General features: G+C 42.1%; 3 protein-coding genes across 6 annotated transcripts; all 3 read right to left on the bottom strand.

Moving 5' to 3' along the window:
* Positions 1-892: 892 nt before the first annotated feature.
* LOC102701149 (18S rRNA aminocarboxypropyltransferase) lies at positions 893-5,735 on the bottom strand. 2 transcript variants are annotated; one of them, XM_006649493.3, is made up of 10 exons: positions 5,445-5,735; positions 4,462-4,499; positions 4,151-4,197; positions 3,991-4,056; positions 3,723-3,763; positions 3,474-3,610; positions 3,078-3,168; positions 2,465-2,536; positions 1,400-1,506; positions 893-1,302 (listed from the first exon to the last, which is right to left on the bottom strand). In XM_006649493.3, exons 1-10 carry the CDS (start codon positions 5,513-5,515, stop codon positions 1,160-1,162), a joined length of 813 nt encoding a protein of 270 aa, XP_006649556.1. In that variant the 5' UTR covers positions 5,516-5,735; the 3' UTR covers positions 893-1,159. The 2 variants fall into 2 exon arrangements, with proteins under 2 accessions (XP_006649556.1, XP_015690357.1); XM_015834871.2 differs by having other exon boundaries at positions 893-1,299; positions 5,445-5,734.
* Positions 5,736-6,748: 1,013 nt separating this feature from the next.
* On the bottom strand, positions 6,749-14,503 carry LOC102701425 (sulfate transporter 2.1-like). Of its 3 annotated transcripts, XM_015835421.2 has the most exons (13): positions 14,173-14,503; positions 10,693-11,019; positions 10,420-10,468; positions 10,138-10,345; positions 9,887-10,061; positions 9,287-9,352; positions 8,980-9,210; positions 8,384-8,510; positions 8,020-8,306; positions 7,705-7,898; positions 7,548-7,609; positions 7,380-7,456; positions 6,749-7,278 (listed from the first exon to the last, which is right to left on the bottom strand). In XM_015835421.2, exons 2-13 carry the CDS (start codon positions 10,975-10,977, stop codon positions 7,123-7,125), a joined length of 1,917 nt encoding a protein of 638 aa, XP_015690907.1. In that variant the 5' UTR covers positions 10,978-11,019; positions 14,173-14,503; the 3' UTR covers positions 6,749-7,122. The 3 variants fall into 3 exon arrangements, with proteins under 3 accessions (XP_015690907.1, XP_015690909.1, XP_006649557.1); XM_015835423.2 differs by lacking the exon at positions 9,287-9,352; XM_006649494.2 differs by lacking the exon at positions 14,173-14,503 and having other exon boundaries at positions 10,693-11,031.
* Positions 14,504-14,643: 140 nt separating this feature from the next.
* Positions 14,644-19,720, bottom strand: LOC102715100 (low affinity sulfate transporter 3-like). Its single transcript, XM_006651067.3, has 12 exons — positions 18,965-19,720; positions 18,559-18,607; positions 18,228-18,435; positions 17,965-18,139; positions 16,837-16,902; positions 16,523-16,753; positions 16,215-16,341; positions 15,806-16,092; positions 15,526-15,719; positions 15,359-15,444; positions 15,165-15,241; positions 14,644-15,070 (listed from the first exon to the last, which is right to left on the bottom strand). Exons 1-12 carry the CDS (start codon positions 19,286-19,288, stop codon positions 14,918-14,920), a joined length of 1,977 nt encoding a protein of 658 aa, XP_006651130.3. The 5' UTR covers positions 19,289-19,720; the 3' UTR covers positions 14,644-14,917.
* Between the last annotated feature and the right edge of the window lie 879 nt (positions 19,721-20,599).

A 20,599-nucleotide genomic window follows, 5' to 3' on the forward strand; every position in this document is an offset into this window, starting at 1 on the left:
ACTTTTAAATCACGAAAAACACATATATATATATATATTATTTACAAAGTAATTTTTATTGATTATGTGGTGGGGGGGGGGGGGGAGTTTCCCCACTGCATTGGATTGAAAGGGGATTAAAGAGTAGCTACATTTGCTGTATTTGCTAAGAGTAGTTTCCCCCATACCTTTCTCGGCCTTTTGGCAAAGATCAAGTGTATTTTTTTATTTATAAATATGACGTTTAAACTTTTTTAAAAAAACCAAACCATCACCCGCGTATGTATTATCCTCTCCACTGGCGCATAGTTCTACAACTCACCCCTATTCAGTCTAAACGGATAAGCAAAGGTGAAATATGCGAACAAAATGTGTAATGTACAAGTATTTGTAGTCATATTGCTAAGTACGGTATTCGACCCTCTCAGAAAGAAACCTACTCGACAAGCTGTCAAGAGGGAATATATCTTCAAGATATTCGGGACTAGCAATTAAGTGCAATTCACTACTAGCAAAGCTACAATTTTGCCTGTGGTTACCTGCTCAAGTAAGGGCTATTCATGTAATTCCATATATACCCCAGGCTGTAAAAGCTGGGTCAAGCTTGTTGCAATACTCAGACTACATTACACGGAATATTACTATGTTCTGAGTGTACTTCGTATCCTCCTTTCCACCACATATTCTAGTGACCCAAAGGTAGCAACAATATCTCTCAACTTGGAATGGTACAAGTGTTACGTAATGACCCGTCCATTGCATAAAAACTTAACCCCGAGGCTGTAAACTGTAAGGTTTTAAACGATCTTGCCGAGGAATTTCAGTGAGCCAGCAAGAAGCAGCCCTCAGAGTTGAGTTTGGGAGAGTGACTAAAGGAATCGAATTTTCTGATACAGCAGACGAACAATGATTTGCCAAATTTCGTTTCTTTTCACTCAATTTATTGCTAAACTCATTTGTGTGCTTAAGATTGTGTAACAGAGGTATACAAAGCAAGCGCACCGCAATACATCTTTTTTGAGCCATGATCAACACCACAGGGCCATTGAAGCTTATTTTGGTTGGACACTTGAAGATCCTATTTTGCTCGAATCACAGCACATCGCCTAAAATTTACTTCCTAAAATACAAATTTATAAGTGCTGGAAAGCTTCCGCTGGTTCCTTTTTGGCACCATTTGTTACTCATCACCTTCACTTTCGTCTTCACTTTCATCATCTTGGTTAAAGTTCAAGTGGTTCAGGTTTTCCTCCAGAGGTGGCAAGCCATCGTCGGACTCAGCATCAGATCCTTCCTCTGTGCTTTGGTGCGACTTGTCTGCTGCTATGACCCAAAAACAATGAAGATCAATATCTGTAAAATCTATTTTTCAATCTAAAGATGTATAGCTTATGGCAAATATCTCGGATGTAATTATTACCGTTTACAGGTGACTTTGGAACACTCGAGTTACTTGACAACCAAGAGTTCTGCACATTGATTATCTCGGTGCCATTTTGACACTGTGAGTATGCTTTGAGCAGATCCCTGAACATCATTACCACAAAATGGTGTAAAAAAAGGTGGTGCAAATATAAACGATATGCTATGTTTGGTATACAGTGTCCGGTCTTCATAAACATAATGCAGTTAGAGAGAGAGACAGTTGCAACATTTGACCATCATATTCGTTTATTCAATATTCAGGATTGTTGGGTGCCATGAGTTCTTAATATGATTTGGTATACATCGTCTTCCAAAAATTTCTGGATAAAGGTAACAACATGGTACAGTATAACTGTATAATACCCCGTATAATACGCAGGATAGCCTATATTGTCATAGCATCACCCCTAATCAGGGTTTACCATACTTATCGCGGTAACCACACTTACCGGTGGGGAATGGGAATGGTAATGGTAATACTACGGTAAGTCGGTAACCACATCAAATTCAAAAAAAATAAAAAATAATTTGAGTTTTTGATAAATTTGTCTGTTTTTTCACGTTTTGCCATGGTTACCACATGGTAACCGCGCTTACTTGCCAGTGCGGTAATACACCCCTGGCGAAAAGGGAAACCTACCTCATATTAGGCTAGTAATTAGCATGCTGAAACTTGAAATGTACATTAAAATGCTTCAACTTAGGCATCTACTTAGCCATGTTTGACACAGCTCCAAATCCTAGATCCACACTGGATTTGTAGTTGGTGAGTTAAATAGAAATTGGTTTAAAATTGTATGTTTCATATAAAATAGAAACAAAATATATCATCCAAATGTTACCAATGTAATAACATTTCTCGATCTAGGAATATCCATCTCTAAAAAATCATAGATCCCAAAATATGGTCTTAATTGCTGTGCAGAGAATTATTATACATAAATCTGCATTCCTTGATCACAAAAAGGTGGTTTAGTGTGTGCCCAGTGGTAACTTCAGCATGTCCAAAATGGACTGCCAGACTATACACATGACACCAAGAATATTTCACTGAACTGACCTGTTAAGTGACAAGAATGCGTGACCCCACTTGAATTTCCCAAGCAACAGATGGGCTGTGTCTTCCTCCCCGCTGAACATGTAGCAAAAAGTAATGCCTAAGTAGGTATTAAGCAACTATCCCTCTATTCATTTCTGAAAGGCACAAAATACTTGGTACAGTTTCAAATTGAGCGTTCCTTATAGGAAATTCATGACCATACATAAGTACATTAATATAAAAATCTAGTGGTACCATCCTTACATTAGTAAACCTATACCTAGTCAGCCTAATTGATGGTCAAAACAAAGTTTGAATCTTGAAATACGTGTTAGCCTTACAAACTTGAACTAAGGGAGGGGAGTAATATCCTGAGCTACAAATTCACATCAAGAAGTTTAGCATGATAGAAGGACTCAGTGCTGTAAATTACTCAAAGTTGAAGAGCCAAACAGCAGCATTGATACAGAAAAATGCCAAAATGATAGCATAGTCGGATAACCCATAAAAACAGAGCAATACCATGAACAGCTGTGATGAATCCGGAAACTCAAACTAACTATATGGTCTGAAATTCTAAATCAATGGCTCCATGATAAACAGTTTAATTGTAAGGTAAGGCTGGAGATTTTACCATATTATGAGGGCTGCTGATAAAGCTTCCACACAAGACAGTTCACATGGACGACCATAGTTGACAGGGTTTGCTGCAACCAACCATGGCACTGCGAACACGAGATTTCCTTATGAGGGACAGATTCTCTCATGTGGAAACAGTGAGAAAATAATATTTTAATACAGAAAAACATTTTAACTTATGTAAATACCTATAACAAGAAAGCTCAAAGTTACATTACAAATTCAAGTCACAGGAAAATGACAAATTTAGAAATAATAACCAGTATAAGATTATATGGTTTTGTTATGGAATCATTTTGTATTCTTCTTCTAGGTTTAGCACAGAAAAGGTAGGAGTGATCCCAGCAACTATAATTGGCACAGAAAAGTTACTAAGATACAATGGTCTTACAGAGACGAGGAGCACCACAGCGGAGTTTCACAAAAGGGACATCACTTAAGCGTGCCCACGAACAATCAACAACAGCAAGTCCTTTTCTTTGCACGATATGATGATCTTCCTTGGAAACACACTGAGTTCCAACAGGACTGAAAGAAAAATAACAAGCAGGAAGGAAGAGAAGAAACATATGCATCAGAATAGAGATTATTTAAGCAAAGTATAGTTTCAAAAAGTAAAGTTTTAGAGCATATAAAGTACCTGAGAACAACACCACCAAAACCATTGGTCACTCGCAACTCCTGCAAGACAAACCACAATATTTTCAAGAACAGCTATGCCTTCCATAGATGATGCAGTGCTAGCCATTGCCAAAAAACTATGCACCGCAACAAACAGAAACAAAATGTACCAACAGTCTCAACATAATATGATCGAAAAAATCAAATGTTTCTCTTATATTGTCAGTTTTAGCACACGATTTGGGGTGGGAAATGTTTCGGTTGTTTTGAACCAAGTGATGTTATACCTTTAATAACCCAAATCTTGAGAGCTTACGACCAGTGCATCTTTTAACATCACATTGACCAAAGTCCTGTACAAAAACACAAGAGTTCACCTACAATGTAAGTTGACTACTCCATAAGATCACATGCCAAAAAAAAAAAAATTGCAGTGATTTCACCTACCCACATAGCAAGCTGAATTCTTGGAGCTTTTGGTTCTTCTTCAATGTCTAATGGATAGAAATCAAAATAACATTATAACAAGCTTTCAGTTGGAGCAATGATGAAATTAATTCAAGCATATGCAGCCTACGAAATAACTCTAGTCCTGTTTACCAGCAAAGTTTCACATTAAATAGCAAAAACATGAAATGCGATGCATATTCTCATGCAAATGCATCTCAACAGCACACAGTAATTTATTATCCAATGATTCATCAACATCAAGTCGAAAGCACAAACTATTCATAAACAGCCAAAAAAAATAACCGTACCATCCTGCCTTGGAAGTGATGTCCCAGGACCATCATCCCTGAAATTAAAGAGAAAAAACAGGTGAACTTTAGTCCTGTTTGTTATAGAGAATACTGCTATAATAACCTAAACTCGCGTAAAACAAAATATGTGCAACTATTAACAAAAGCACATTCTACATTTTATCCTCCCTCTGCAGGATAGACATAACACTATAACTGCAAGAAAATGGTTTCGCAATAGAAAACTATTATATATATATATATATATATATATAGAGAGAGAGAGAGAGAGAGAGAGTATAGCTACGGTGAGTTGCAATTCACGGACGGCTCCGTGAGTCGGGGTCTAAAAACATATCAAATCACCTCTAAATTTTGATTTATATGGCTCCCTAGATTCTTCATATCAAAATCTTGTAGCACGCAAAATTTTTTTATTTTTGAGATTTTTAAGTATTTTTCTGAGATTTTTAAAAGCGATACAAAACACATTGATTATTTTATTGATAAAGTACAGTCACTTTTAAAAATCTCAAAAAAATACTTAAAAATCTCCAAAAATAAAAAAATTTTGCGTGCTACAAGATTTTGATATAAAGAATCTAGTAAGCCATATAAATCGAAATTTAGAGGTGATTTGATATGTTTTTGACCCCGACTCACGGAGCCGCCTGTGAGTTGCAACTCACCGTAGCTAGACTCTCCCTCTCTCTCTCTATATGTGTGTGTGTATATATATATATATAAAATTTACGAAAACTTGGTTGTTTATAGGCAAATAATTCGAATCAAAGACCTCAAATTTACCCGATGTACCACGAACATGACATAAAATAAATACATGCAAAAATCTAAGCTTAATCAGATAAAAAAACAGTCAGGGAGCGCACCCTGTTCTAGAGCTTACGTCGTAGACCAGCAGCAACAGAAAGCAAGCTCTGAAAGAGGAGTTTTGCACGGAGAAAATAATCGGGTGGTAGAGGCCAAGTCGACGTTCTTACCCCGAGGCTTCCTGCTTACTGCGGCGCGTGGAAGAGGAAGATCCGCGGCCGCGCCTCCGGTTGTATCCCATCGTGAAGCTTGTCGGCGACGGCAGAGGCGTAGATGGCAGGCCGTCGTCTGCGGTTGGCCTCTCTGTTGAGTGGTTCACCGGCGCCCCGCCCCGCCCCGCCCCGCCCCGCCCCGCCCGCGCCGCCGCGGATAGGCGGAACCCCTATCGGCTGGCAGCTGCACACGAGCGTTCGCCGGATCGACTGAGATTCTGAGAAGGGTGAGCCGCCGCGCCGCCGCCGCGATGCCTTGCGGGAATCGAGTGGGATACTGGGAGGAGTACGTGGGCTGTGGACTGGTAGGCATGTAACAACGGGAATGGGCCGTCATTACTGGGAATTGGGCCGTTTAGGGATAAACTAGATGGGCCTCAGATAGGAAAAGTGTATATTGCCTCCTCAAGTATTGTCCGCGTCCGATTTCACTGCTTTAAGCCTTTAACCGCAAAACAAGGTTTCTTTTCGTATTTTAATACATGAGTTGTTGATTTTCTTGGAACATGTTTAATCATTTGTTGTATTTAAAAACTTATATAATTCACATTTAGCTTCTTGTGGTTGGATTCAATATTTAAATATATTTTAACTACAACTTTCATTTTCTTATATTTGCATTAATAATAAGATAAATGATTAAATATGTGCCAAAAATTAATGTCGTCATCTATAAAAATGGAAAAACTAAGACTGTAAAACATTTCCCTCAAATATTAATACATCAATTCGTCACCCCTATGTTTTTGGAATGGTTTTATCTTACGTGGTGTTTACGGGACACCTACTTGGCATAAAGGTCCAAAAAAAGAAGAAATAAAAATGGGTGGGCAATTACCTTGGGTCCATGTACCGTCGTAGCTCGAGATTGTGTTTGAACCGATATAAATATTACCTTGTGTCACCATCTAGCTTCATATCTGATGCATAGCCTCATATTCAACATAGCCGATACAATGATGTCGACAATTGTACGATACAATGATCTTCGAAAACAAGTCGAGATGAGCGACTCAGGTTTTCAACGAGATCAGGGATGAAATTGTGACCTGGAGGGAAGCGGATTATTTCAAACATTGTGAGGAGTAGCAAACGTCTGTGACTCCCCGGCCCTGGCCGGTTTTTTCTTTTTCCTAGCATCAGCAAACTCTGCTGAGAGTGTAAAACCGACCCTGTATTTGCTTTCCTCAATGAAATTGGTAAAGCCCAGTCTGCGCTTCCCCGCAAAAAAAAAAAAAAAAAAAAAAAAAATTGTACCGCTTTGGTCAAACGAATTTTGCAGCATAGTAGCTCGGATTTGACAGGACGCCACAAATCCAAGTGAATATCGCATTCCCAGTACTCAAATTAATTATACAAACTTCAAACTTCATTATACTAATTATACAATCATGAGAAGCAGCACTAAAAACCTTGGCCTTTGCTCTTCGCAAATGCATCTGGTACAATACACTTTACAGTTGGACATTCAGACGAACTCGACAGTCGCCACTAACTTCAGACAGCTCCAAATATATGAAGAGCACTATTGGAGCTGCATCATCGTGCAGCCCTAGTAAAGCACAATCTCTGTAACGTAGCCACAGAACACCGGTGCTTCTCTTTATTCTACCACTGGAGATCACGCACGGTGGATTCAGCAGCATTCCAGGGCGTTTGCCGCCTTCATAGTCAGGCAAGCTTCCACTGCTTCACCCACCGTGAGGAAGAACCATCTTTCTCCGACTTCGTCGATGAGCCGCGCCAATTTCATCTTGTGGGTCACCTGCCATCCAGGTCTGGCCATCGCCATCTGCAAAGTGATTGTTTTCAGCACAAGGGTGAGAGGAATTCCAACACAGTATTGGTCGGCAGTTGCATTTTCGGAAATCTGATTGTTTCTGTAAAGCTCACCTGGATGCCGAGACACGCCAGCTCCTTGTAAAGTTCTTCCAGCGCTGAAAGTCCTGAAGTGTCCATGTTTACCACATCTGCACAAAAGGAGCATATATGTCAGGGTATGGTTTGCCATGTAGGTAAAGATTGTTCTGCAAGTAGCAAAGTCGTGTAGATTTCATGTACTTGACATGTCAAGAATGACTGAGCGGAATGCCTCGCGCTTATCAGTTACCCACCCAATGATCCTGGAAACAAGGAAAAGTAAATTAATACAGAGTCCTCCTGCATTCAGGTATTCCCCTATGTGATGATCCCAATTGGCTGTGATTAGTGTCTATACTTTTCTTTGATGGAACTGGCATTGATGAAGCAAAGGAAAGATGTTTCAATGCGTATGGTCAGTACAGTCGGTGTTTGCTGAACCACTGGATACTGATTGATGCTACAGAAGATGTCCGTGCCCTGAAGCCTCCCAAGAATCTCTACTTGAGACCGGATCGACTGTATAACAATCTTTGCAAAGGAAACACCAAGCTGCAAGAACTCAACGAATTAGAATTATATCAGAATGCATGCAAGAAGTGAAACTTCAACATACTTTTTGGTGCATCAAGAAGAAAAACTGTAAACTTCAGATCAAATGAGTGATCAGTACTGCAACTGAAAGACCAATCTCCACTGATCCAAATAGAACGCCAAGGAATGATCCCATGCATGTGAGGAAGTCCATCTTGTCGACTTTCCACAGGAAGCAGACTTCCTGAACATTTATCAGTCCTGGAAGAGCTGATAGAATGATTGATGCAAGGATGGACACTGGTGTGTAGTACAGGAGCTTTGTGAGCAGCTCCAAGGCAACCATCACAGTGGCAGCCATGATGATGTTTGAAACGGCTGTCTTGCAACCAGCCGCAAAGTTCACAGCTGTCCGCGAGAAAGAGCCTGCAGATAATTGCCATAGCAAAGCTTGATGCCAGAAAGAATCTACAAATGTACATACTAGCAGAACTTCTATTCACCTGTTGCTACGTAGCATGATGATAAGGATCCTGCTATATTCATGAAGCCCATAGCTACCATTTCCTTATTTCCATCCAATCGATATCCATTAATTGCTGAAAAAGAGCGGCCAACAGCAACAGCTTCCTGGTAACACAGACCAGAACAGTTTTCTGAAACTCAATTTTTATGTGGACCTCCTATCCAATGATTATGAAATGCCTAGCGAGTTTCTACCAATAGCTGTCTAAATACTACTTTCAATAATTTCTGCTGAGAGTCATTAAAATGAGTAATTGACTCTCCATATCTTTATGCAAAATACAAAATAGTGGAGTCAATTTTCTCTAATTAGTGACTTATGATTTTAGGTTCCACATATTTCTGTTTGTAAAGGCATATAGGCACTACTCTACTAACAATTACACTGCAGCACTAGGAGTTTACAATAGTTAGCTAGTGCATCAGTTTAGCAAGGAAGCAAGGTTTGATACAATGGCAAGTCTAAAATACAGACATAAGGCCTACAAAAAAGTGAAGAATTAACAGAACTATATTCCTTCTTCCTTTTCCTTTTTGAGAGAGTAGTAGGGCTATCGTTGAAGGGTAAACATACCGTCAGAGCAATCACAGCACAAATAAGAGCAATCTTTGCACATTCTGCAACATAGTCTCCTTTAAGATCTATCTGCTTGACTGAACTTGCATTAATGCCTGAATTCACTTTTTGTATGATCTTCACTCCATGCTTATCGGCACTTGTCGCATAGACAAACAGAGTAGACAGTGCAACTGATAATACAGGTGCAATGGCAGAGATCCAAAAGAGTTTCTTGTACTTCCTTCCCTGGAAGTATTCGGTCTCAAAAAACATGACTCATGAGAAAGAGAGGGGGAGGGCGAGAAAGAGACAAAAATCTTACAATGAATCTCATGGCAAGAATGAACATGAAAAAGGAACAACCAATGAAGACGTTATCCGGATGCCACTGTCATTACATGCCAGATAATAAAAAGGCATTAAAAGGCAGCTCAAATATAAGGATTAAGAGCACAGAACACACTTAAGTAACATGCTGACAACTAACAGTTACAATTACTTATAGATTATATATATATTCATATGATTACGGACTGGCTAAGTATATAGCTAAAGGATTGTAGTTTTATGCATGCATCAGTACTTTTCTCCTCATGATTACTGAAATTACTCAGCAAATGAAGAGGCAGTTAGCTCATACTGGTAAGCAATATGGAATAAGCTAGCAGCCCCTTTTTTTTTCATTTCTGTTATCATCCATTAGCCCCTGCTGAATTGAGTAACTAATTTCATCCATACAGCTTTATCTGTTTTATCAGCTTGTACCTATTTTTGGGCTCGATATTTTCAGCTAGTTAATTTCATATGTGATAAAGCTTATAAAATCCAAATTTTTTAGTGACCATATAATGTGTTGTCATAAATTACAGGCATGTGCCTCCGCATACACAGGTTCACAATGAATATAAGGGTGGATGCTTACCGTTTCATGAACTGAAATCCAGACCGCCTTAGTGACAGAGATAACATCTGTTCTATTTGTAAAATGACTAAGTCCAAGCAAACCCTTCAGTTGCTGTAACCCAATCACAATGGCAGCTCCTCCCATGAATCCGACGATAGCAGCATGTGATAGAAAATCCACAAGATAGCCCAGTCTCCAAGAATCAATGCAAAACTCAGTTAGGGATCGCAAGTAAGCACATTTTGATAACAAGACTGCAGAGACACTACCTGAACAGACCAAATGCACACTGGAAGACACCAGTAAGGAATGTCACGGTGAAAACCATTTTTCGGTAGTAAGTTGGATCAACAGCTGGATCAACTATCTTCTGAATCATTGATGAAAGCAAGAGTGATACAATGGCAACTGGTCCAATGGCTATCTCCTTAGACGTCCCCGTGACAGCATATACAAGAGGCGGTACAACACTTGTATCTTACCGCAAAGCAAAATCATATGTCAAAAGAACATTAAAAACATAAAACAAAGTTAAATCTGCAATGACTTACAAAGGCCATATTGAGGATCCAGTCTTGCTAGAGTTGCATATCCAATGCTCTACATTATCAGCCAATAAAATGAGTCAGAAATATCTGGAGAATTTAGGCAGATTCCAACCTTCTAAAGAAAGAAGTCGATCACTACCAACAACTTGAGGAAATACATCCAGGAATTGATAGAGGAAGATCAGGACTTTACTTGATTCAGACTCAAGATTCATAAAAAAAATGTGTGCATATATGGTAACAATAGTTCCAGTCATCTGAAAAACAAAAAGGTACCTGTGGGATGCTAAGGCTTGCAAGAGTTAGGCCAGCCATGAGGTCACTTCGGAAGAATTTCAGATTGTAGCTTTTCCACCAGTCAAGTATTGGAAACAGACCTTGTAGAACAGACATCACATACACAGACAGTGTGAAGTGTTTGTCTGCACCACGGCAACAAAATGCCTTCCTGAATATGCCAGTGAGATCATTCCACAGGCCTGGGGGTTCTGGCCCTTGCAGTAGCAAGTCTGCAAAAGCTGTCCCTTTGGGCACAGATGACTCACTTGCCATGGGTTCCATGGCTGGTTCTGAAGTGTTTGGGTGAACTCCCTGAGAAAATGGCTGAAATTCCATCACAAAGTATTAGTGCCTCCAAGATCACAGGTGAGATGCGAGGATGAAAAGTCCATGTGAGCCTTGGGTGTTTCAGGTGAATTTGACTGCCCTAAGATGGACATACAAGGTGCTATTTATAGTGCTATCGGTTATGCTGTCACCTATTGAACAGAGAAGGCACTACATCCTAAAGGGCATGTGCCTGCTGTTCTCAGGTCATATTCGCCCATTTTATTCTGATAATTGAATTGATAATGATGAGTTTTCTTTGGATCTGCAAGTGTGTTTCTACTATAGCCTAATGACTGCGACTGCTTTGCTAAGTTTTTTTTTCTGACAGAAATGGATTATTCAATCCCTGGTTTGTTTTCCTCCTATATTTTTCCAGTAGTCCTGCAGTTAACTACTTGGGGTTTGTTATATGAACTTTACACTAGAACTTGGATAGCTAGATTGCCTGTGGTATGCTTCTAACTACTTGCCCATCTTATGGAAAAAATGGAATAAGAGGGTCCCAATTCCCCTTTTTTGGGTTGTTTATTCATGTTTGGTATTTGGGCTGAGGGAAAAACTATACAAGCACAAGCATTAAAGGTTGTGAACATAGGGTACATCATGTTTGCTTAGAGTGACTTAACTGGTCCATTATCGTCTCACCCAACCTTGGACCCTTCGCCTTTGGTTCTAGAAAAGTAACTTGTATGAATGCTCAAACATGATTCTGGTGAATTATTGTTTGTGCTCGACCATGGTGGAGCTGCTCATGGAAACATTGCCCACAGGTGTCAGAACTTAGAAATGTTAGTCAAAGTAGTTAGAGTTGTCATGCCAGCCTTCTCCAGGGGAGAAACAGGCAGCACTTAAGAATGTTCCAAATTGTCACGAAGGAGTTCTCTAGTACAAGCTAGTTAAATAGCATGAGATTAATATTCACTAAAATACCATCTGCAACTTTCTGCTTAGAGGGTTAAAACAACAGATCCTCCAGGCAATCTGTATGGCTAATTGGCTCCTATAATCTGGATTAGCAGTGAAGATGATCTGAGCCATTTCCCTTATTGGGTGCATGCACACTAGTTATTTCACCCAAAATCTTCTTAAGTTGATGGAGAAAGGGTAGACAATTCACTTATACTTCAACACTCTCCCTCATATCTAGGTCCCTAGGCTCCCGATATTGAATAGAAGGATTTTTTTAAAATTTCTTGCACCTTTCAATATTTATTTTCAAAAATAAACCGTCTCAAAACTTATTTCCAAAACTGCACCGTTTGGCCATGCTAGTGGGACTGACATGGCAAGGGTTTTGCCACACCATCTAGACCGACGTGGCCAAAAACACTGCCACGCCATTTGGCGTGACAATGTCATATTGCTATGCCAAGCAGGATGACATGGCCAAATTAGACAGATTTTGGGAATAAGTTTTGGGACAGTTTGTTTCTAAAAATAAATAGAGTAAGAAATATTAAAAAGGTGCAAGAAATAAAAAAATGAATAGAATTGGGCAGAAATTATTTAAGTTAAATTGCGTAGCTGGGGGTCGAAATTGAGACCTTTGGGTTCTAATAACATACTGAACAGTTCACTTAAGAGTTCAAGTTGGTGGACCTTCAATACCCTTTGCCAACCAATAAATTCAAGATACAACCACCATGGAAAAAGAAGAATATTCCACACGAAATTAGCAGCCAAATGTCTTTCTTTTTATGAAAGATAAAAAAAGAAGTTCAAACTTAAAAGTGTAGCAGCCTCATCTTTTCGCTTCTGCTTATGCTTATAAGCCAAAAATTTGGATTTTCAACCTTAAATTTGTAAGTTAATTTTAAGATTTTTCATCGTAGTTTATTTTTTAGCCTTAGGTTTTAGATTGCTAAGAACACATATATAAAAGTTTGATTCACTTTTTTTTTGTTGCAAATATACCGTTTAACTTTTTCCATGAAAAAGCCAAACAATCACCCTCTAGAACTTAGGATAGTGTTTCATAAGTCTGCAAAGCTGATTCTGGTTTGAGTTCAACATTGACCTCCATAGGCTTTCAAAAAACAAATTAGGCAAGCTTTACTGTTTACCGTAGCCACAACATAATAATTGATAAGTGGATGACAGAAACTCTGTCGTAACACTAACACACCCACCCACCCACACACACACACACGGCAGGAAGCTTATCACTCAAATGTGCTTCCAACCTTGCCTGCATATAATATATGCAATGAGTGCTGAATGTGCAGTAGTCAGATGCTAGGCACCACCATCAAAAACACTTATCAACCTCACGTCCTTCCTTTATGCAAGATCTGACGTATAAGATCCTGTGCCCTGACACTTATCGCAAATTAAATGGTCCAACTTATGTTTTGATTTAAGCTGGCCCTACCAATCAAGCGCGTGACAGGAACAAATGGAGCTTGCCAACCATGGTAACCACATTTCTGGCCTATCCTTTTCTCTCCTCTAAGAGGGGACACAATAAGCATCACACCAATTCCAAGTTTCCATATCAGATCTGGATGCATAACGAGCTACTGCTCAAATAGATCATACAACACGCAAAGTAGTACTCTGCATGTGTGGAAAATGAATTAGACACTTTTTTTTTTCGCCGAGTGGAATTAGACACTTGGAAGTGGTGTGACCACTATTAGTATTATGGAGTAAAGATTGTCCTTGCTCGAGATGTACCTTTCCAATGTTTGATTTCAGAGTCAACTCCCAAAAAGGGGGAAAGGAATCCATGAATGAAATAGCTCTATAGAGGTCGTGAACAACGTTATTTTCTACCGAAGAGCAGATGAAAGAAGATCAAAAAAAAGTTTGCCCGAATGCTCAAATGTGACATTCAAATGATTCTTTTAAGTCAAAACTCATATATATTATGCTAATTACACCATAATGTGGCTTCTGCTGCATAATTTTACCAATTGTTTCAACATCTACAAACAAATGTGGTGCAGTTATGAGGAAATGGTATCAAGAAAGCGAAGTTCTTCAAAAGAAAATAAAAGGGAAGCAAGGTGGGTACACCAGTGAAATCCACTTTTTTTTCCTTTCATCGACATGCAAATTTCATCTAAAAAACGCAAAACCCCCTATAATTTGGCTGTAGTAAAAAAGAACTTATTTCTCAGGGAAGTCGAAAACGAACCGGACTACCTGAGTACAAGATCAATGCAGAGCTCCGCCCCTTCCATACCCTCGCACTTCTCCTCATCGCCGCCTCCCGCTGCCTTCTTTACCCCTCATCCCCTTCCACCACCTCTTCCTCTTCCTCCTCCTTCTCCCTCTCGCTCGCCGTCTGCTGCATGGGTTTGATACTGCCCGGCCTGCCCCCTATCAGGCTCCTCCGTACCTGCGCCGATGGCTTTCACACGCCGCACTAGAGCGGCGCGCGGGATCGGCGGCCGTCGCCGGGAGCGATACGAAGGATCCCCCCATCGAAACCGGCGGCCGTCGCCGGAATGGACACGGCGGACACGCGTCACCGGCTGGTGAGCACGAGTAAGCAGGCCGGCCGAGTGGGCCCGCACGAAGTAGCAATCCTTTGATGGGCCGAGACGCTGAATAGTAGTAGGCCGCATTGGTTGGGCCTTTTCGTTACAATGTTTCGAGTAGCTGATCCAATATAGTTAGTGACATTTTTTTTTGCTAACAATATAGTTAGTGACATTAACCATCACAAAGTATTACACCAATTACTTTGTAACATTTTCGACGACACTTGCTGTTGCAGTAACATTTCTTCGATGCTTACTGCCCTGCAAGCATTTTTTTTCTCTAATTTCTATCAGACACTTTCTCACCAGAGTACTGGATGGCTGGATGCAAAGCACTAAGCAGCATCACTTATGTCTTACTGGTGTAATGTTATTCCTACTAATAACACTGTAATAACACACTCTCAGCATTCCAAAACAGTGCCCTTCTGCAGAGTCACACAAGCTTCCACCGCTTCACCTACTGTCAAAAATATCCAGTCTCCTCCAACTCGGTCGACCACACCTGCCATTTTCATCTTCTGGATCGCCTGCCATCCTGGGCTGGCTATGGCCATCTGCACGCAGAGAAGCAGCAAAGTGGTGTTTCAGCACGAGAACGAGACCATTTTACGAGCAAATTTGGGGGTATCTATCAGTCAGCTACTTCACCTGTATGCCAAGAGACACTAGCTCCTTGTGTATCTCTTCCAAGGCTGAGATCCCTGAAGTGTCGATGTTCACCACATCTGCAAATTAAACCAGAAGGATGGATCAGAGAAATTTCTTTTTTTCTCCCCCTGAATGTTCATCAGTCACAGTTTTTTGTTATGAAACTGTAGAGCTGTTTGCTTTTCTGTACTGACTTGACATGTCAAGGACAAGAGACTGCACCCTCTCCCTGGACTTCTCATCGGGCGTCTCGACCTCATCCCGTATCCATTCGACGATCCTGAATGAAGAAGACATATTCTGAATCTCCTATTCAAAACGATAAACCCATATTTGTTTTTAAAAGATCGATCATTTTTACCTCTCCTTGATAAAAGTGGAATTGATGAAGCACAGGAAGGAAGTATCAATCCGAATTGTCAGTACAGCCGGGATCCGGCAAGCCACGGGGTACTGTCTGATGCTGCAGAAGATGCTTGTCCCCTGAAGCCTGCCAAGAACCTCTACCTGAGGCCGTAGTGACTGTATGATGATCTTCGCAAAGGAGATGGCAAGCTGCATTGAACGATCAATCCATAAGCTGAAAGGAAAAAGAAACTGCACAAATTTGACTTAAACTTGATGATAGCATTTATCTTTACCGCTACGGCGAGGCCAATCTCCACCGATCCAAAGAGCACGCCGACGAAGGCGCCGAGACATGTGAGGAAATCCATCTTGTCGACCTTCCAGATGCTGAAGGCCTCCTTGATGTCGATGAGGCCCGGGAGCGCAGACAGGATGATGGAGGCCAGCACGGCCACGGGCGTGTAGTACAGCGACTTCATGAGCAGCTCCAGGGCGATGAACACGGTGATGGACATGACGATGTTGGACACGGTTGACCTCGCACCGGCGCTGAAGTTCACCGCCGTCCGGGAGAACGACCCTGCAAAAATGTGTTCATGGTACGTCTGTCAGACATGATCGGAGAGGCAAGAGCTAGCTAGCAGTTTTGATTTCGATTTGTTTTCAGAAGATTGGATGCATATCGATAGCTTTAGTTTTCACCTGTTGCAACGTAGCAGGAGGACAGAGATCCAGCCACATTTGAGCATCCCATGGCGATCATCTCCTTGTTCCCGTCGAGTTTGTAACCTCTTATCGACGCGAATGATCGTCCAACAGCAATTGCTTCCTGAATAAAAATGGCATTGCATGTATAAGTGAGAATTATTTTTCTTCATGTTGCATCATCACGAATGGCCTGTTCATGGGCCATGAGGCCGCCCATAAAAGGCCCAAGAATACTATCCTATCATCTGAGAAGTCCAATTTGACTCCCTGACGACGATGATGGCTGAAGAAAATTTACTCACCGTCAGAGCGATGACGGCGCAGATGATGGCGGTCTTGGCGCAGTCGACGGTGTAGGGCCCGCTGAGGCGCAGCTGGCCGGCGGAGCTCGGGTTGAGGCCGGCGTGCACCCGCTGTATGATCTTGACGCCGTGCCTGTCGGCCCTCGTCGCGTACACGGCGGCGGTGGACAGGATGACGGACAGCAGCGGCGAGATGGCCGACAGCCAGAACAGCTTCTTGTACCTCCTCCCCTGCGCAATGATGTGTTACTGTTAATCAGCATGTGTGCTCGATCCAGTGATTGTCTGGATTTTCGATCGTTGGTTCTTCTTACTATGAACCGCGTGGAGAGGATGAAGATGAGGAACGAGCATCCGATCAAGAAGTTGCCGGGGTGCCACTGCAATATTTCAGATACACATTAGAATATCAGATACAGCAGATCATCATCTTGCTTCTTTAAAGAAAAAATGTCTGAATATATTCAGACAACAGTAGTGCCGATAGTAAGCTGTGGGGGGTTGACAACTGACATAAAGGCACGCGCTATTTTTGTATAGTTTAGAGATAGTAAACAGTGCAGGCATGTGGTCTTGTTCTTCATCCACTGAAGCCCTGACTATTCTGTACTCTCAAGTTGCATGTTCATTCCAAGTACTCGAGTCTGATTGCCTGTAGGCTTCTGGCGTGCTGTGCTCATAAATTCTCTTTGCACAATCTCTCGTGTACTGACTACTGAATACCGACCTACTATGCAACACCCAGCGGTCTCTTCTAGGATCATGATATAATATATAAATTGTTAGTACTTCAAGAAGATACATGTATCAGGATTTGGTGCTGATTGTTGTCTTTATTTATCCTATTTTACTATTTTCAGTCAATCCAGGCACTGCAAACTCCAAAATTGGTTTCAGGGTTCGACAAAAAGAAATCCAATCCAGAAAAGGGCTACTTGTTTATGATGCGTGCACCATTCTGCATATCACGGGCAGACTACTGCAAAACCAAGACTAACTTGTCCTTCTCAATCAATATCCAGAATACAATGATGCACAAAACAACAACTAATAAGCTCTCAGACTTTTTGTCCAATCATATCGGTCTGTAACTACGAAAGGGACGCCATTGCTTTTCAGCTAGTATTCAGTAAACAGGTTGATTTTGTAGTACTCAAAAGCATTATTTAGGAGCCCTTTCAAATGCATATGAGAAAAAAAAATTAACAGCCGAGCTATGACAAAATAAACAGACAAGACAACGAGGCTTGAAAGCGATGTATCCATGTCCATGTCGTTGCACGTCCCTAGCTACACTCTGCTCGTCCATTATCCTTAGACACTTTTGTCACTGTGCATATCCATTTGGTTCTTCTTGTTTGGCCCAACGCAGTATGCTACTAGCAAGTATGATTCTATCTATCTGTGTTCCTATCTGCAGCAGGCGAGCGATCGAGGCTCACCGGGTCACGAAGTGCAGAGCAGACAGCCTTGATGACGGAGACGATGTCGGTGCTGTTGGTGAAGTGGCTCAGGCCAAGCAGGCCCTTCAGCTGCTGCAGCCCGATGACGATCGCCGCTCCGGCCATGAACCCGACGATCGCCGCGTGCGACAGGAAATCCACCAAAAACCCCAGCCTGCAGCCAGGTGACCAAATGATCAGACACACATGCCTGAATGTCTGATACAGACGTAGCACATAGGGGTGTGTGTGTATATATGTACCTAAACAAGCCGAAGGAGACCTGGAAGACGCCGGCGAGGAAGGTGACGGTGAAGACCAGCGCCCGGTAGGTGGCGGGGTCGGCGGCCGGGTCGACGATCTTGGACACCATGGACGACAGCAGCAGCGACACCACGGCGACGGGGCCGATGGCGATCTCCCTCGACGTCCCCATGACGGCGTAGATCAGAGGCGGCACGACGCTCGTGTCTTGACGATGGCCACATGGCAAAACAAAACGAGATTCGTTCATGAGAATGAGGAGAAAAAAAAATTAAGCTGTTTTTGCGAACGGAAGCCGATCGACATGAGCTTGTGAGTATTGATGCTTACAAAGGCCATACTGAGGGTCCAGCTTCGCTAAATTGGCGTATCCAATGCTCTGCAGGATGATGGATCATATGCAAGGGAGAGCATATATGTCAGATAAGAATGAGACATCTCTGACCATCTCACTATGCATAGGGAAAAACTATGCATGCTCAGTGAGCTACAGTAAATATATGCTGCATGTTGTTTTGTTTTTTTAAAACTTTTTTAGCAATCGATTAACTAAGGTCGACGAGGAATACAAATCACATTTATGTACATCAAGCAAGAGGTTCAGTTTTCCTTGCTCTTGTTTGTAGAAATCATTAATGCAGTGAAGACAAAATCTGTTTGGAGGTGTAAAAATTCTGTTCTGCCGGTTACTGGTACAGTTTATATATAATATGGAGAAGAAAAAAAAGTTACGTACCTGTGGAATCCCAAGGCTAGCTAGAGTGAGGCCTGCCATGACGTCACTCTTGAATGACTTGAAGCTGTAGGTCCTCCCCCACTGCAGCACCGGGAACACGCTCTGCAGCGCCGTCAGGGCCCACCCCCACCGCGACGGCGGCGGCCGGCCAGCTCCGCCGCCGCCGCTCGCCCGCGGGAGGAACGCCTTGCGGACGACGCCGACGAGCTCCTCGCGCACGCCGGGCGGCTTGGGGCTGCTCAGCACGAGCCTGGCCGTGTCCGGGTGCCCGGACACGTCGAATGCGGACACCGTCGTCGTCTCGACCGCCGGCGTGCCTTCCATGGTCGACGGAGAGAGACTACTGCAACGACGAACGATGCAGGCAGCAGGCAGCAGCAGCAGCAGCTGGCTGAAACTGAAGTGTTTGGGCGAACTCCCGTGGCCTCTTTTAAAGCCAGCTAGCTAGCGCGCGTCTTGGCGGGCGGCGACCTCGACTGATCCGATCCTGGAGGCGGCGTCTGGGCGCGGCTAGCTTAGCTTGGATGGAGAATCTTGGAGGTGAGGACGGCGACACCACGCGCGCACGCACGCGTGCGAGTCGTCGTCGTACGCGGCGATGGCAACGAGAGGTCGCGGGCGGGGCTAGAATTCCTCTCGTGTAAACATCACTGGCGATCGATGCGATTATTCTCGCTGGCTCGTCGCTGCCCACGGGAGGAGAGAATTCTCTCGTCTCCTCCTCCTCCTCCTCCCCTGAGGCGTGCGTGCAAGCAAGCAGGGCGAGGAGGGCCAGGTGCAGGAGGAGCGAATTGACCTGTTGCTATTTATGGGCTCGGGTGGTGGCGTCGCCATGGACACGGGCACAAAAGCAGGCCACATGCATCGGTGGGCGGCCATGTTTGAGCGGAATAGCTTTTTCATATTCGGGTATGATTGGCTACGCTGCCTGTGCATCTGGTGACCAGTTTGGACCAACTGCCTCCATTAATTTCAGATTCTTACTTATTCCTTCCCACTGTGCAGTGGTGAATGAAATATATGTAAATAAAAAATAATTAGTAAATAAAACTTTTATATATGGAGCAATTTTACAGCCAATAAATAGTAACAAAAAATATCTCGAGGTATCGGTACCTCGCGGTATCAAATCGTTTCTGATCGTTGGCTCTAACAACGCATATCCTACTCAGCTAGATCCAATGGTGAGAAATAATTTGGTACCTCGAGATACCGGTATCTCGAGATACTTTTTGTTGGATCGGAACAAATCTCTTATATATGTGTTTCTAGTGATCTAATACCTAAGACTGGAAAATAAACTATAATGAAAAAACTCCAAATTTGAGGATAAAACTTTAAATTTTGGCTAAGCATAAACAAAAACGAAAAGATGAATATGGTAGTAAAAACGATAGTTCATTAGAGCAAGTGTCAAGTACATGCGAAACGATAATTTTAACATTATTGAGAAATAACCTCTATGTACAAAATATTACACTGAATTTTAGTATCTTAGAGTATAAAACAACCTAAGATACTAAAATTTACAATAGAAAATATAGTAACTCTTAGATGGTAAAATTGCTCGCATGCGAACATATGTAATCACAAAAAAATATAGAGAATATTGTAGTGTCCAGATATGTAACTTCA

This window comes from Oryza brachyantha, chromosome 3, assembly GCF_000231095.2.
Source record: "Oryza brachyantha chromosome 3, ObraRS2, whole genome shotgun sequence".
Classification (NCBI taxonomy): Eukaryota; Viridiplantae; Streptophyta; class Magnoliopsida; order Poales; family Poaceae; genus Oryza; species Oryza brachyantha.

Coding starts and splice junctions, on each gene's coding strand:
- LOC102701149 (XM_006649493.3), bottom strand. CDS start 5,515: ATGGGATACAACCGGAGGCGCGGCCGCGGATCTTCCTCTTCCACGCGC. Junction 4,057..4,150: donor GAATTCAGCTTGCTATGTGG/GTAGGTGAAATC, acceptor GTTTTTGTACAG/GACTTTGGTCAATGTGATGT. Junction 1,507..2,464: donor GCATTCTTGTCACTTAACAG/GTCAGTTCAGTG, acceptor AATGATGTTCAG/GGATCTGCTCAAAGCATACT.
- LOC102701425 (XM_006649494.2), bottom strand. CDS start 11,031: ATGGAATTTCAGCCATTTTCTCAGGGAGTTCACCCAAACACTTCAGAA. Junction 10,469..10,692: donor CAAGCCTTAGCATCCCACAG/GTACCTTTTTGT, acceptor CTGATAATGTAG/AGCATTGGATATGCAACTCT. Junction 9,353..9,886: donor GGATTTCAGTTCATGAAACG/GTAAGCATCCAC, acceptor ATGTAATGACAG/TGGCATCCGGATAACGTCTT.
- LOC102715100 (XM_006651067.3), bottom strand. CDS start 19,288: ATGGAAGGCACGCCGGCGGTCGAGACGACGACGGTGTCCGCATTCGAC. Junction 18,436..18,558: donor GGACCCTCAGTATGGCCTTT/GTAAGCATCAAT, acceptor GCCATCGTCAAG/ACACGAGCGTCGTGCCGCCT. Junction 15,445..15,525: donor TCCACTTTTATCAAGGAGAG/GTAAAAATGATC, acceptor TTCTTCATTCAG/GATCGTCGAATGGATACGGG.